The 14222-nt window shown below is 34.9% G+C and overlaps 1 protein-coding gene across 1 annotated transcript in view; it reads right to left on the bottom strand.

The window, feature by feature from the left end:
* The window catches only part of LOC117181718 (kinesin-like protein CG14535), a 223153-nt gene that overhangs the window by 68795 nt on the left and 140136 nt on the right, over positions 1 to 14222 (bottom strand). The window contains exon 2 of the mRNA XM_033374662.1: positions 2981 to 3169. Within this exon, the coding sequence (XP_033230553.1) occupies positions 2981 to 3160 (180 nt within the window). The 5' untranslated portion in view covers positions 3161 to 3169. The remainder of the gene's footprint in view (positions 1 to 2980; positions 3170 to 14222) is intronic.

Here is a 14222-nt window from a genome sequence, read left to right as displayed (position 1 = left end):
AAGAGAACGATGAAAAACCACTTCATGTTTGCTGCATTCTCCAAAGAGAGTTGACACTTTCATATACTAGAATTGTCGCACTTGACCGACTCTCGTTAGCGCGAAAATTGCTCTCGAGTGGAGGGTCCAAGTACCATTTTGAATTTTTACAAAAGCGAGAATAACTAAATTACACGTGTTTGATTTGTAGAGCTCTTAATCAAAAACAAAAGTAATTACTTCCATCTATAATAAGAATACTTAAATTTTCTGAATTTAGGAACCACAGATTCAAAATTGCTGAGTTTTGAAAGGCTTTCAGTTTAAAATGATTTATTTATGCAAAAATTGAGTGTATATTTTTTAATGTTCAACGTATTTTCTTTTTAAATTAGTGTTTTGAACGCTACATTTTTAAATTTTTAATAGTTTAAATATTCCATTTTGGAAGCTTAGTTAAATAAATGATTCAATTTCCAAGTTAAAATAATTTTTTTTTCTCTTGAATATAATATTTATGCCTTCATATTGTTAACTTATTCTTTTTAAGATAATGAAAAAATTAAAACATAATTCAAAATGCATTTTCACAATTAAAAATATTTTTTTTATAGAAAGAGAAAAAAAATTTGTAACTATTAAATTTCAAGACACTTGGTTGAATAATATGTTCAAAAAATAACGTTTAAAAGTGAAATTTTGCAATTTAGAACGATTTAATTTTACAAAGTAAAATTTGACCTCTTAAAAAGAGGGAAAACGGGGGGGGGGAAGGACAGCAATTGAGGGGAAATTAGGAAGAATGAGGGTAAATAAGAAGAGATGAAGTAGGCGAAATTAGGGAAAATAAGGAGAAAAAAGGTAGAGGAAGTGAAGGGAAAAATTGGGTATGGAAGTAGAAAGCATAAGGAGAATGATGGAGGGAAAGTGGGATAAAAAATAAAGGAAGGGCAAGAAGGGGGAGTGAGGGCAAATTACGGGAGGGCAAGTATGGGACATAAGGTAAAATGTGGGATGGAAAGTAGGGATCATGAGAGATAATGAGGGTAGGGCAAGAAGAGGAAAATGAGGGGAAAGAATTAAAAATTAAGGACCGAGACGTAGGGGTCATGACGGGAAAGGATAGTAGGGCGAATAAAGGAAATACGGAAAAAGAGGAGATGGTAAGTAGAAAAAATGAAGGTAATTGAGTTTAAATCAGGAGAGAAAAAGCAGCAGGTTTAAGAGGAAAGTGTGAGAGGTAAGTGTGGAAGGGAAGTAGGGAAAATAGAAAGAGGAAGTAGGAAAATTGATGAGAAATGAGGGAAGAAGAAGTATGGATAATGAGAGCAAATGAGGGGAGGGTAAGTAGGGACAGTGAGGGGAGATGGATAATGAGAGAAGAGGGAAAGCAAGGTAAGGCGAAGTAGGAAGATTGATAGGAAGTGAGAGAAGGGAGTATTGAAATAAGCATAAATTAGGAGAGCGTAGGTGGGGAAAGTGAGAGTTGGGAAAGTAGAAGAAGTGAGAGGAGGGAAAATAGGGGAAATAAGAGAGGTAAATGGGGTTAAGGTAGGGAAGGTGAGGGGCTTAGACAAGAGGACAATTAGGGAAAATAAGGGTAAATTCGAGAATGGGAACAAGGCGAAATTAAGGGACCGAAAGTAAAGGGAACCTAATAAATCTCCTTAAGAAAGATCGTGAAGATAAATTAGGGTTCGAAAAGTTTGAAAACGAGAAGTAGCGGAAATTACAAAAAGTAAAGGATGGTGGTAAGGAAAGTGAAGGGAGGGCAAGTACGACAATGTGAGTGAGAAGAGAATGGGAATTTATAGAAGGAGAAGGGGAGTAGTAGAAGGGGAGTATTATCTCGGTAACGGAGTAGAGAGGGAAGTTAAGGAAAAAAGTTTAAGGGAAGGAAGAGGTTGTACAAGTTATAGGGGAGGAAAACTATTGAAGGAAAAGGTTTAAACATCATAATTAACGTCTTAATAGGTTACGAAATTCTTTTTGAACTGCGCGCGGCGCCTAATACTAATTTTTTATTTATCCTCATATTTAAGTTTCCCCTTAATTTAAAGAATACCTCTGTGGAAATTGTTTAGAAATGAAAATTGGAATATGATTAAAAGTTTTCAAATGTAAATGAGACTAATATCAAATTTTGCTAGATAGATATTTAATTGAAATTCGTGGAATATACCACAAGCTGAAATAGATGCTGTTAATTGTATGTTATGATATGAAATTGAAGATGTGGTGGAGCTGAAAATTTAGTTGAATATGTCAGAGACATGAGAAAATTCAAAGTGACGCCTTAGATTAACCAACATAAGTGAAACCTCAGGTTCTGGAAACTTATATATGAAAGTTCTTTGGTTGTGCAAAGTCACGTGAACGGAGAAGTTGCAGTAAAGAGCAACATTCGCCTGAGGGATAGTGGGGCGGTAGAGTTTAGAGGTCGGGAAATTAGTTTAGTTACGCGCCCGGCAGGGACGTTTTCCCGTTCATCGTATGAACGTAACTTGTCAAAAGAGCACGTTCATATTTTCAATAAAAATCTCTATATTCATTTCTCTACATTTCCATATTTTCAGTCTTACTTCTTATTTTCCATTTTCTACATTCCATGTTCTCTTCTTATTTTACGTAAATGTATATAATGTATTCTTTTAATCTGATTTTCTTTATATAAGGATGGTCCTTGATTTTTACTTTTAGAATTTTTTTTTCTCTCATCCCCCAGTTTTGCTTGAATAACCAAAAGAGTGAATTTGAGTCCAATAGGTTAGTGTGTGTCCCAATGACCAGGGTGTCTACTCGATGGCTGATTTTTAATTTCAGGTCAGATGTTAAACATTTGAAAATATTTCAACGATAAAGTAAAAGAATCATAATTCTGAGTTTAAAGACGGATTTTTCTTTATCTCCATTCTTTTAAATCAGAATTTGAAAATATTTTTCTAAATTTGCGTTTCATGTCACAGATTCATTTTTTATTGAAAAATGTGAAGAAACTCACCTGAGAATCCTCTTCTGAAAAAATGGCATCGAAAGCAAACATTTTTGGAGCAGCAACGGTCGGTCTACGATCTTCAGCTGTTGAAGACTGGGCCGATGCTGGGTCAATCAAGGTCACTTGTTTTTTTCTCTTATCAGCATTGAAAAAACTACCTCCCTCTCCAGATGAGACTCTCAACATTACTTTAACCTGCAACAAAAAAATGCTGTGTTTAATTTACAACCTTAAAAAAAGACAATATATACTGCTTATTTCTCTGCACAAAATGACTTGTAAACAATGCACAATAGTCTAGTCAGAATTGAGCTCGGGTCGGTTTCAGTTTGCAGAAACGGTTAATGGTTTCGAGTAAAATTGCACTCAACCGCGTTAAACGAACATTCTATGGGAGAGCAATATTGCCCATGGGGATGTCTACCATACTTCGGAGTAGCCAATCAGTCCACGAACTTTACAAAAGCACTGTGTTCATTCACCCAAACTTTATTGGTCGTAAAAACGATCTTTTGAAGGGGAATGTGCTAAAATATTTGTGTAAAATTTAAAGAGGAATTGAAAGGAATTTCTTTTAAGAATAAATAAATCTATTCTGATGCGGTGCATTCGATCATATGTCTAAGCCTATTTAAACGCTGTATAATATAAATTAGTATAAAAAAAGTTCAATTTTATAGCTTTGTAAAATTTCATTATAATTAACCACACCTCTTACCACGGCTAGCATAGTTAACCACGCGTTTGGCCACGCCCATTATTATCAGCCACGCTTTTTAGCACGTCCATTTTTATTAACCACGCCTTTTACCACGCCCATTATTATAATTAATAACGCCCCTTTAAATTTCCTATTATATTGAACCACATGTCTTACTATATCCATGGTAATAAACCACACCTCTCGACACACCCACTAAACATTCAAATGGACACGCCCTGTTCAATCCACTCTATTGGACCCTCCCATATCTATACCTATTAGCTTATACCATGCTTATAGTCACGTCGACGAGAACTCCCAATTAGGATGACAAATTAAATTTTGAACGAATTGAACATGAAAACTATCAGGCGTGGTCATAATCGTTCTTACGACTAAAGGGCGTGGTTAATGGTACTGGGAGTAATTAATTTAAAAAAAGGGATTTTTACACCCGAATGTTTGTCGATAAACTTTACGTTTTAGAATTTCTTCAAAGAATCACTAACGAACTAAAAACAGAATGAACAATATTGGTTTTGTACTATAGAAGTGTGTTTTCTAGTTTACTTCCGAATGATAGTTTCGCCAAACACATAAAAAAGTTTATAACTCGAATATCCAATAGCGAGGGCTGAAAAGAGGAAGTAAAGTTGGTCCATAGTGAACCATTTCGAGATCGAGTCTTCAACAAAACTTTGATGCTTACGATTGCTGGCCTCTCGAAGTTGTCAGGTGGCGAAAGCTCACTTCGGAATTGAATTTTAGGTCAGTTTACTACTCCTCGAAAACTCATTCGAAATTCTGCAGTCTCAGCTGCTACAATTTCTAGTTTGAAAAAACCAAACTATATTCTACTTGCAGAATAGAGTTTCGAGAACATTTTTAAATTTGGATATTATTATAATATTTTGAAGAAGAGGTAGTTTCAGAGAAGAAGATAAACGAAACTAAAATTATATTCAAACAATTATTTTGAACTATGAAGTAAATACTCAAGAACAAAGGGCTGAAGATCAAACGATCATCACATCGAAACGGCCATCTTGATTTGGATATACATCAAGAGTGCAGTGGTAGGCCACAGTCTGGTGGTACATCTTGTTCCAGAGCTCGAAGACGAAGTGCTCCGGGGGTTTTCAGACCTGTATCTAAGGGTCGAAGGTTATATAGCAGGTTGCTGTTGAACCTCTTGTAAATTGTATACGCTGTAGTTAAAGGTGCAGTAAATAATAACCACAGACCTAGTTCCTCTGAATTAGTAAATATCAACATTGCTCAACTGCCTAGAGAATTTTAAATCTCATCGATTTTTAATTTCAGCAGATAAATTAATTAAGCTTCCAATTTTAATGATGCAACTTTTTTCAATTTGCCTTTTCAAAGATAGCAAAACTTTCCAGTATTTAAGGGATATGCGATAATTAGGTGCATCTCATTTCAAAAATAGTTAACCCCTCAATTTATTTTTAACAAATCATATGATACCGAAATAAAATGATTCCGAAACTTGCTTTTCCCTTTCCACCTGTTTGATCCAGAAAATACAAAAACAGTCTCCGAAGCAAAGGCAAGTGTCAAGAGTTGGACTAAATCGGAATTTTCGATTAAAATCCGAAGATTTATTATCTGTCAGAGAAAGCTACTGTCCTCCTGATAAATCAGCAGTTGTTTCTAGTTTTCTCGCGAGTATTTTTTCCCCTCCCTTTCTCTCTCTTCCCATAGGCAGGAAAGGCACAGTGTGAAAATTGATGGCGCTCATACCTCACTCGGTGTCAGCTTCTCTTTCTCACCGTAGAGCTCGCGTAATCCATGGACTTATTGCCTTAGAGTCTAAACGGACATTATCTTTAGCGGTGTGACAATGGCGAGAGATTCTCACTGGACAAAGAGGTCCCGCACTCGACATCCATCAACAGCTAAAGCAAACGCTTAGGGAGTTGAGCCGCTAATTAGCTCGCATTAATTTAGTCGAAATGCGAGAAAATCTCGTAAGGCAAGAATAAAATCACGATTATCATAGTCTCGGTTAATTACTTTGGCTAACTGAGTAGAGAAAGATAACCAGGGACACATTTGTGGATGATAACTGCTTTATGAAGAAATTTCTAATACATGTTTGAGCAAAGGCTGAAAAATTTCTTCCTTTTTGTCTTGAGGGAAGTCTCGAGTCTATTTCCGGTTGATTTCGATTCTTACCATTCGTTTCTTGCATTCAGATTTCATTTCTACACGGAAATAACGTCGAAATGACAACAAAGGCATTCAAAGATGCTCGCATAGATAGAAAGTGCATCGCCATCTGTACGAAAATCGCCAAACACAATTTCCTGGACAACCAGACTACTAAATGGCAAATCGTATCCGAGTGCATTCTATTGATCATCAGGAAATTCAACTTTCTTTGTGAAGCAAAAAAAAACTTGCCTTCACTCAGTTTCATACATTTCCATTTCGATTCCATTCGAATACCAAGTCAGTCCTTTCTCAAGTCAAACTTCTTATTTTCTCAGAAAAAAATTTAATTTTTAGTGTTTTTGGATCCTTGATAAACGCCAGCTAAAGTAATAGTTATGAGACATATCAGTACTTGAGAAACCATTTTTCTTAACAAATTTTAAAAGTTTAATCAGGGGAAAAAGTGCTACAAAAGTTCCATTTTTCATCGAAATTTTTACTAACACTGATAAGACTTTTGTAGAACAAAAGTATAAAAATAAAGTACCACTTGATTTTTTTTCTATTTTGAGCAGGACCCAAAATAGTATATATTAATTTTTGTTAATTTTTCAAACTCTGAATAATTTTTGGCATAACAATACTAGAAGAGTTTCAGTTTCTTTTTTTAAATCTTTTACCAGTGTTTCTTGGAATTTTGGGGAAGAAAATTTCTGAAAACGTCCCATTGAATTTTTCTTTTTGATTCAAGAAGACTTTTTCCGGACAAAAGTACCAAAAAAGTCACAATTATTATTTTCTTATATTTTGAGAAAAACCTTTTTTGCATAAGGTATGATAAAAGACCCACCTAATATTCAGAAACATTTTTGCAAGCCCTTATTAATTTCCAGGCTAAAAGTACTAGGAAAGTACCGTTTTACTTTTTTTTTTAACTTGTACAAGTGCTGATGAAAATTATTACCCAAAAAATGACTGCTGAAATCGGACAAAAGTACCAGAAAATTCCTACTTAATTCTTTTTTTTTGTTTTATAAGTTCTAAACAATTTATAGGATAAAAGTACTAGACAAGTTTGTGGTACTTTTTTCGATACTTTACAGGTCCGTCCACTCAGCGCCGCCACCAAGGCAAATTATAAAATGGAATACGCCATATTTTTTTGCTAATTTTATGCTAAAAAAAATTTTTTTTTGCTCCTTAAACTTCGGAGAAAAAGGTGGCGGCGCTAGCAGGACGTCCACTCAGCGCCGCCACCTACGAAAACTCACTAAAAATGATTATAATAATAAAATAAACAATAAACAATTAGTGGAGATTTTTTGCTTTTTTTTGCTCTATGATAACATATATTACGTTTCCCAAAAATTACCCCTAAGTCTTCCAAAACTACCCCCGGGATCAAAAAAGTTTTCAAAATAGGAAAACTACCTTCAACAATGTAAACATGATTTAGGGCTTCAAATTAATTACATGACACTTAAAAATTTCGCCCTCTTTATAATTTCCCCAAAACTAGCTTTACACGTGAACCTATGCAGCGGAACATATATATGTATGAAAAAAGCATACAAAATAATGAAACTTGGAAAACACTGTTAGTTGATATTTTTTTGCTCTTTTTTTGCTCTTCGATAATGTATAATACGTTACACAAAAACTACCCCTAAGTCATGCATAACCTCCCCTCGTCATAGGAAACGTTTTAAAAGTTAAAAAAACACCTTGAAAAAAATATAAATTATTTAGGACTCAAAATTAATAACATGAAACTTGCAGATTTCTCTCTCATTATAATTTCCCCCGAAACTACCCTTCCACGTTAACCTATGCAGCGGAACATATATATGTATGAAATATGCATTGAAAATAATCAAACTTAGAAGAAAATGTTAGTTGATATTTTTTGGCTCCTTTTTTCCTCTTCGATAATATATAATATGTTGCCCAAAAACTACCCCTAAGTTATACATACCTTCCCCTCGGCATCAAAAACGTCTTGCATGTTGTAAAATCACCTTGAACAATCTAAAAAAGATTTAGAACTCTAAATTAATTATATGGTACTTGAAAATTTCCCTTCCATTCTAATTTCCCCAAAACTACCCATCCACGTGAACCTATGCAGCGGAACATATATATGTATGAAAAAACCATACAAAATAATAAATCTTAGAAAACACTGTTAGTCGATATTTTTTCTTCTTTTCTTGCTCTTCGATATTGTATAATACGTTGCACAAAAACTACCCCTAAGTCATACATAACCTCCACTCGTCATCAAAAACGTTTCAAAAGTTGGAAAACCACCTTGAAGAATGCAAAAATAATTTAGAACTTCAAATTGATTACATGGCACTTGAAAATTTCGCCCTCTTTATAATTTCCCCAAAACCACCCTTCCATGTGAACGTATGCAGCAGAACATTTAGTATATTTATGAAAAAAGCATGAAAAATAATCAAACTTAGAATAAACTGTCAGTTGGGATTTTTTTGCTCTTTGTTTGCTCTGCGATAATATATAATATGTTACTCAAAAACTACCCCTAAGTAATACATACCTTTACCTCTTCATCAAGAACGTTTTAAAAGTTAAAATCCACCTTAAGGGGGTTCCTACTTTGTTGGGCCGAAATCCGGCTGTTTTTTGGGGAATATTTTTTGAGGAAAGTATTAAAGATAGGAGGCTGAAATTTTCCACAATTGTTTGTCAATGTTTATTGTAGTACTAAAAAATTTGTTGGGTCGTTAGATAAAATTAATTTTGAGTCCTAAATAATTTTTATATTGTTTAAGGTGGTTTTTTAACTTTTAAAACTTTTTTGATCACGAGGGGTGAGTATGTATGACTCAGGGGTAGTTTTTCGGGAGCGTGTTATATATTATCGCAGAGCAAAAAAAGAGCAGAAAAATATCAACTAACAGTTTCTTTTAAGTTTGATTATTTTTAAAGCTTTTTTCATACATATAAATGTTCTGCTGCATACGTTCACGTGGAAGGGTATTTTTGGGGAAATTATAAAGAGGGCGAAATTTTCAAGTGTCATGTAATTAATTTGTAGCCCTAAATCATGTTTACATTGTTAAAGGTATTTTTCCCATTTTGAAAACTTTTTGATCCCGGGGGTAGTTGTGTAAGACTTAGGGGTAGTTTTTTGAGAAACGTAATATATGTCATCATAGAGAAAAAAAAAAAAAATCTCCACTCATTGTTTATCGAATTATAATCATTTTTAGTGAGTTTTCGTAGGTGGCGGCGCTGAGTGGACGTCCTGCTAGCTCCGCCACCCTGTTCTACGAAGTTTAAAGAGCAAAAAATTTTTTTTTTAGCATAAAATTAGCAAAAAAAAAGCAAAAAAATATGGAGTATTCCATTTTATAATTTTCCTTGGTGGCGGCGCTGAGTGGACGGATCTTACTTTTACGAGTGATGACGGGACTATAGTAGGGATAAGAGTTACAAAAACTTCCTACTAAATTTTTGTTAGATTTGCAAGCCCTACACAATTTTTAGGAAAAAAACTAGAAATTTGTATTTTACTTTTTTTTAAACCATCACAAGCGAGATGGGATTTATGTCTCAAAGAAGTACTTCTTAACTAAGACTAAAATATCAAAAAATTTTGCAAGCCCTTCCATGATCAAGGTCTCATTTTATTCTCCGAAGGATTCTATAAATTTCTATTTGTGTTGATTTCATTTAAACAAATTAATCGAGAAATCATACAGTTATTATTGTTATAAACAATCATAGTTTAAATTTGAATTAACTAATTAATTAATTAACTAAAGTGTTCTTCGAAGCCTCCATCAAAACCTACCGAAATTAATAATAGATCTTTTTTGTCGATTTGATTAATCATTTTTAAGATAGGCAACTTTTGAGATTGATTGTACGTAGTGTATATTCTTGTGGGATATGTACGAATATTAAATAAAACAGGAAACAGATTTGTTTGTACTTTTGCCCTAAAAAGGTCTTACGAAAAAAATAATAAAGTAGGACTTTTTCGGTGCTTTTGTCCTAAAGAAGGTCCTGGTTGAAAAATAAAAAATAAATGAAGTGGGACTTTTTTGCCATTTTTATCTAATATAGTCCTGCTTCAAATAAAAAAAAAAAGACTTTTTGTATACTTTTGTTCTATAAAAGTCTAATCAGCAATCAATGATACTATTTTTATTCTCCGACCCTTCGCAACTTCTTCATGAGAAAAGGGAAGTAGGGTAGGGGAATCAGGAAAAGGGAAGTAGGAGAAGTAGCTGAAGTTTGCAACGTCTATAAATGAAAATAAATTTTTGTTTTTTATTTTATATATAATTTTCAAAATCCCTAGGTGTGAAAAGTTATTCAGCAATTAATAATTATTGGGATTAAACAAATTTTTGTTTTACCAGTCATCAGGTGCAAATAATCAGCAAAAGAAATCTCAGAAATTTTATAATTTCGTTTATAAACGTTGCAAACTTCAGAAACATAGTAGGAGAGAGCGAGAGAGAGAGGGAAAGTAATGGATTGAGATGGGAAGACGGAATCGCATGAGAAGTAGGGAAGAGGATTGAGAAGTAGGAGAGATGGAAAGTAAGACAAGGAAAAGGGAAGAAATGGGTTCGTATTTACGGAAAGGATGGCAGTGGTGGAGGGGATACTGAGAAAAGAAATAGGTGGTGAAGGGAAGTATGAGAGGAAAAACATGCGAGGGTATTTAGTAAATAATGGTGAGAAAGTTAAGTGGGACAGCGCAGGTAAAGTATGGGAGTGGAGGAAAGATAAGTAGGAAAGAGGGGAAGTAGGAGAAGGAAGGTGCTGGGAATGTGATCAAACGGGATAGTAAGTCAGGTAGCGATTGATGTGGTGGAAGAGGATGTGAATTGAATGGAGAAATAGGAGAGGAAAATAGAGGAAGGTGCAAAAAGTGATTAGAAGGTACAAAAATAAAGTAAGAGAACAGAAGCGGTGAAGGGAAATGCAAAAGTAATGGAAGACAGGAGAAGTAAGGGACCATAGGATAATAAGAAGGAGAGAGGAATGCAGGGGAGGACAGTGTGGAAATAATAGAGGAGGAGAAATAGAAAATCGCAAGTGAAGTACGAAAGAGAAAGGCGACAAAATAGTAGAGAAAGAAAATAGGAGAAGAGTGTAGGTTGCAACGGTTGAGGAAAGTAAGGGAAGTGAATAATATAGGATCGGATAGGACAGGATAGGATAGAAGAGGAGAGGAGAGGGAGGGGCAGTGATGATAGGAAAGGGGATATTTGTACAACTTATCTACAGTCTTAATAGGCTACGATACCTTTTTTGGAGTAGCATAGTGCCTACTTTGACTAATTTTTTTCTAATGCATCAGTGGATACTGGATATCCATTAATACGACATTCATGGCTGCACAATCGCTCCAAAATACACTATCTTAATTAGCCTTCTATAGTCGAGTGCCTGGTGTGTTATCGATCTCTCGGCATGCCTCTATCTAAATGGATACGTATTACCGAATTACGCTCAACTCGGGAGAAGAGGTGACATCGAGGGTTCGTTGTTAATGGAGTATGACTTAATGCGCACTGCTATAAGCCCCGTTCCAATTGTGCTCCCAGAACGAGTCTTCATCTGCGAAATGACATCTGAACGACTTTGTCTGAAACTCTACTCCTTGATTACTTTCATCTCATCTTCTTTTCTATATTTTTAGAAATCTTAATTAAAAAACTTTTCAAATTTCTAAGGAATATCTAATTTATCCACATTATAGACTACACGAGACGTTAGAGGAGACTAACGACGTTATTTCTAGAGAGTTTGAAATTTTCTTCACGACCACTCAATCAACCGTTTTAGCAACAAACCAATTCTCTCCTTATGGCTAGTTCTACTTTAGGAGATATTTGCGTTTTTCTAAGACAGGGTCAACATTAGTTTTTTGGGTTTGAGTGGAGGACGATATTAGGACCGCATCCGAAAGTAGGTATATTTCATGTTCAAGGACAAAGTATTACATGTGCACTATAAAAATATTGACTTCAAAAATGCCCCGAAGACTCGTTTTGAAACCTAGAGGCCCTTTTCACGTGGACGTCCACATATGAACTCTTCAAGAATATTTAGAGGTGCATCAGCGACACCTTCAAACACTTTGTTTTTAAAACCCCCTTTTTTACTCTACTTTCCGCTCGCTTTCATTTCAATTACTCAGTACTAGGGCGGGAGTTAATTTGGAGAATGTATTCAAAGCGAGACGGTTATTGCTGCCGTTAAAAAGAAAGAAATAGTTTCTCAAAGTTGGTCTGCCGAGGGTCTCGCCTCGTGACTGCGAAGTGACGAGGTCGAAACGATCAGAGGGTAGGTCTGTCCGTTAAAATGAATTTTCGTCAGGAAAACCGTCTTGAAGCGCATTGCATAATGGCTGTAAAGTCGACGCTTCGAGTTTTACGAGCGTGAGATCAAATTAAACTTCAGTTATGGCCCGGAGAGTTGAGCCTTGAAAAAGGGGGTAGAGGGGCTGTTTTGGAAGGGGTGAAAATAGGGGTGGGTCGGTAGCGTGGACCCTCTTGAAAATTAATATTAAGAGCTTCGGGTCCAGCACGTGGTGGGCGCTAAGCAGGAATTCATTAGAGGACGAATTGTCGTGGCCTGCGTGAGGATCCTGGTTGGCGCGAGGATCCTGGCATAAATTCATACCGCAAATTGAGAGCCGTTCGGTAATGTGAACCTTCGAGGTTCTAATTCGATCCTCGATGCGATGCTGCAACCCCAGGGAACAATGAGATACTCTTCGGGTCAGTAACCCCTGAATCAAAATAGAAATTTAATTTCTGTTCCGAGTTCGATGTGCTATTCGCCTGACGTGATGGGCCAGGTATATCAATTTTTGATGAGCCAAGAGTAGCAGGTATTATCCATCAATGTCTGGCCTTCTCTAATGCATCTCGATGCAGCTTCTGTGTTCTGAAAATCATTTTTAATTTACCCGATGTACATGACCTCAAAATAGGACTCGAACTAATGAATTTTTTGTTAAGTTATGAAAACATTCTGAAGATGTGCGTAATTTAAGATGAATTTATAATTATTTCAAATAAATAAATTAGGGAGTCGGAAACTGATAAGTTTTCATCATTGCGACACAATTATTTCTCAGGGCTCTCGAGAGTAAAAGGGGGTTACGCAGGGTTTGGCTCGCGGCGGCGTAAATTGCGCCCTACGAACCACCTCAAATCGTATCAGAAAGCACCCCTTGCATGAAGTCGCCCCTGACCCATTTCGCTGTGCAAATTCCGTCTGAGAAGAAATTCCATCAGTCGAGCATCACCCTGGGGCAAGATATTCAGATAGGAGCCACGGGGAAAAACCCCCTTTTCTTAAAAAAAAATACATTTTACAAAAAAAATGGCCTTTGGTTAGTGATCAAATTTGAAAATATGAAATAATTATATTTTGTAAGTTTATTATATGTCGATTTGGAATTTTGTGAAATTTTCTTTTCAGTTGATGTTGTTTCTCATTGCATGAAAATTGATCAAATAAAATTTGAATACAATTTGCCATCACGTAAGCTGAAAAAGTATAAAAATTGCCAAAATTAAAATGAAATTTTTTTTGATAGGAATCATGAAAGGCGAACTCGATTTATATTAATTGAGAATTAATTAAAAGTTCTCAGTCTTTTTCACAGAGTCTCACATAGTTCTGAACTGACGAAAGAATTCAGTGGTAATCCGATTTAGTTTCACCATAATAATTTAAAAATATTAAATTTTTTAATTTAATGAAATGAAAAAGTCATTGGATTTTAAAATTCAAAAAAAGAAGTAAAATTCAGTTTTCAAACAGATTAAGAAGTCTTAATCGAAATTTTCAGTAGATCTTAAATATATTTAGAAATAACTCCGTAACATTCTTAGTAAAAAAAAAGAAAATTCAAAAATTTACACGCGATTTTAATGCTTTTTTGCGATTAGACACAACTGTAATGAGTTGTTGATTTCATAGCATTTTCCTTTGAATATACATATTATATCATGCTTAAATCAGATTCAAATAATTTCCATTCAATATTTTTTTTTTCCTCTATACGCCCTATTTTCTGATCAAACCCTAGAAAATCCCTGGAAGAAACCTTTAAGTGTCTTACCCAATTTTCAGCATTTTCAACCTTTCTGTACGATTCTATCCCGTTTCCAGCTTTATTTATGTCCTACCTATATCCTTTTTTCTTATTTAATACTAGAAACACCCCTATAAGTAACCTACTCCTTTTTCTTATTTCCTAATTCAACTTTGGAAAATTCCTAGAAATATCCCTATAAACATCCTGTCCATTTTAGAACTCTATTTAAGTTCTATTTGTGCCCTATGTCCTGATCAAACCCT

Source organism: Belonocnema kinseyi, chromosome 10 (genome assembly GCF_010883055.1).
Source record: "Belonocnema kinseyi isolate 2016_QV_RU_SX_M_011 chromosome 10, B_treatae_v1, whole genome shotgun sequence".
NCBI lineage: Eukaryota > Metazoa > Arthropoda > Insecta > Hymenoptera > Cynipidae > Belonocnema > Belonocnema kinseyi.
This window is presented reverse-complemented; position numbering and strand designations above follow the sequence as displayed.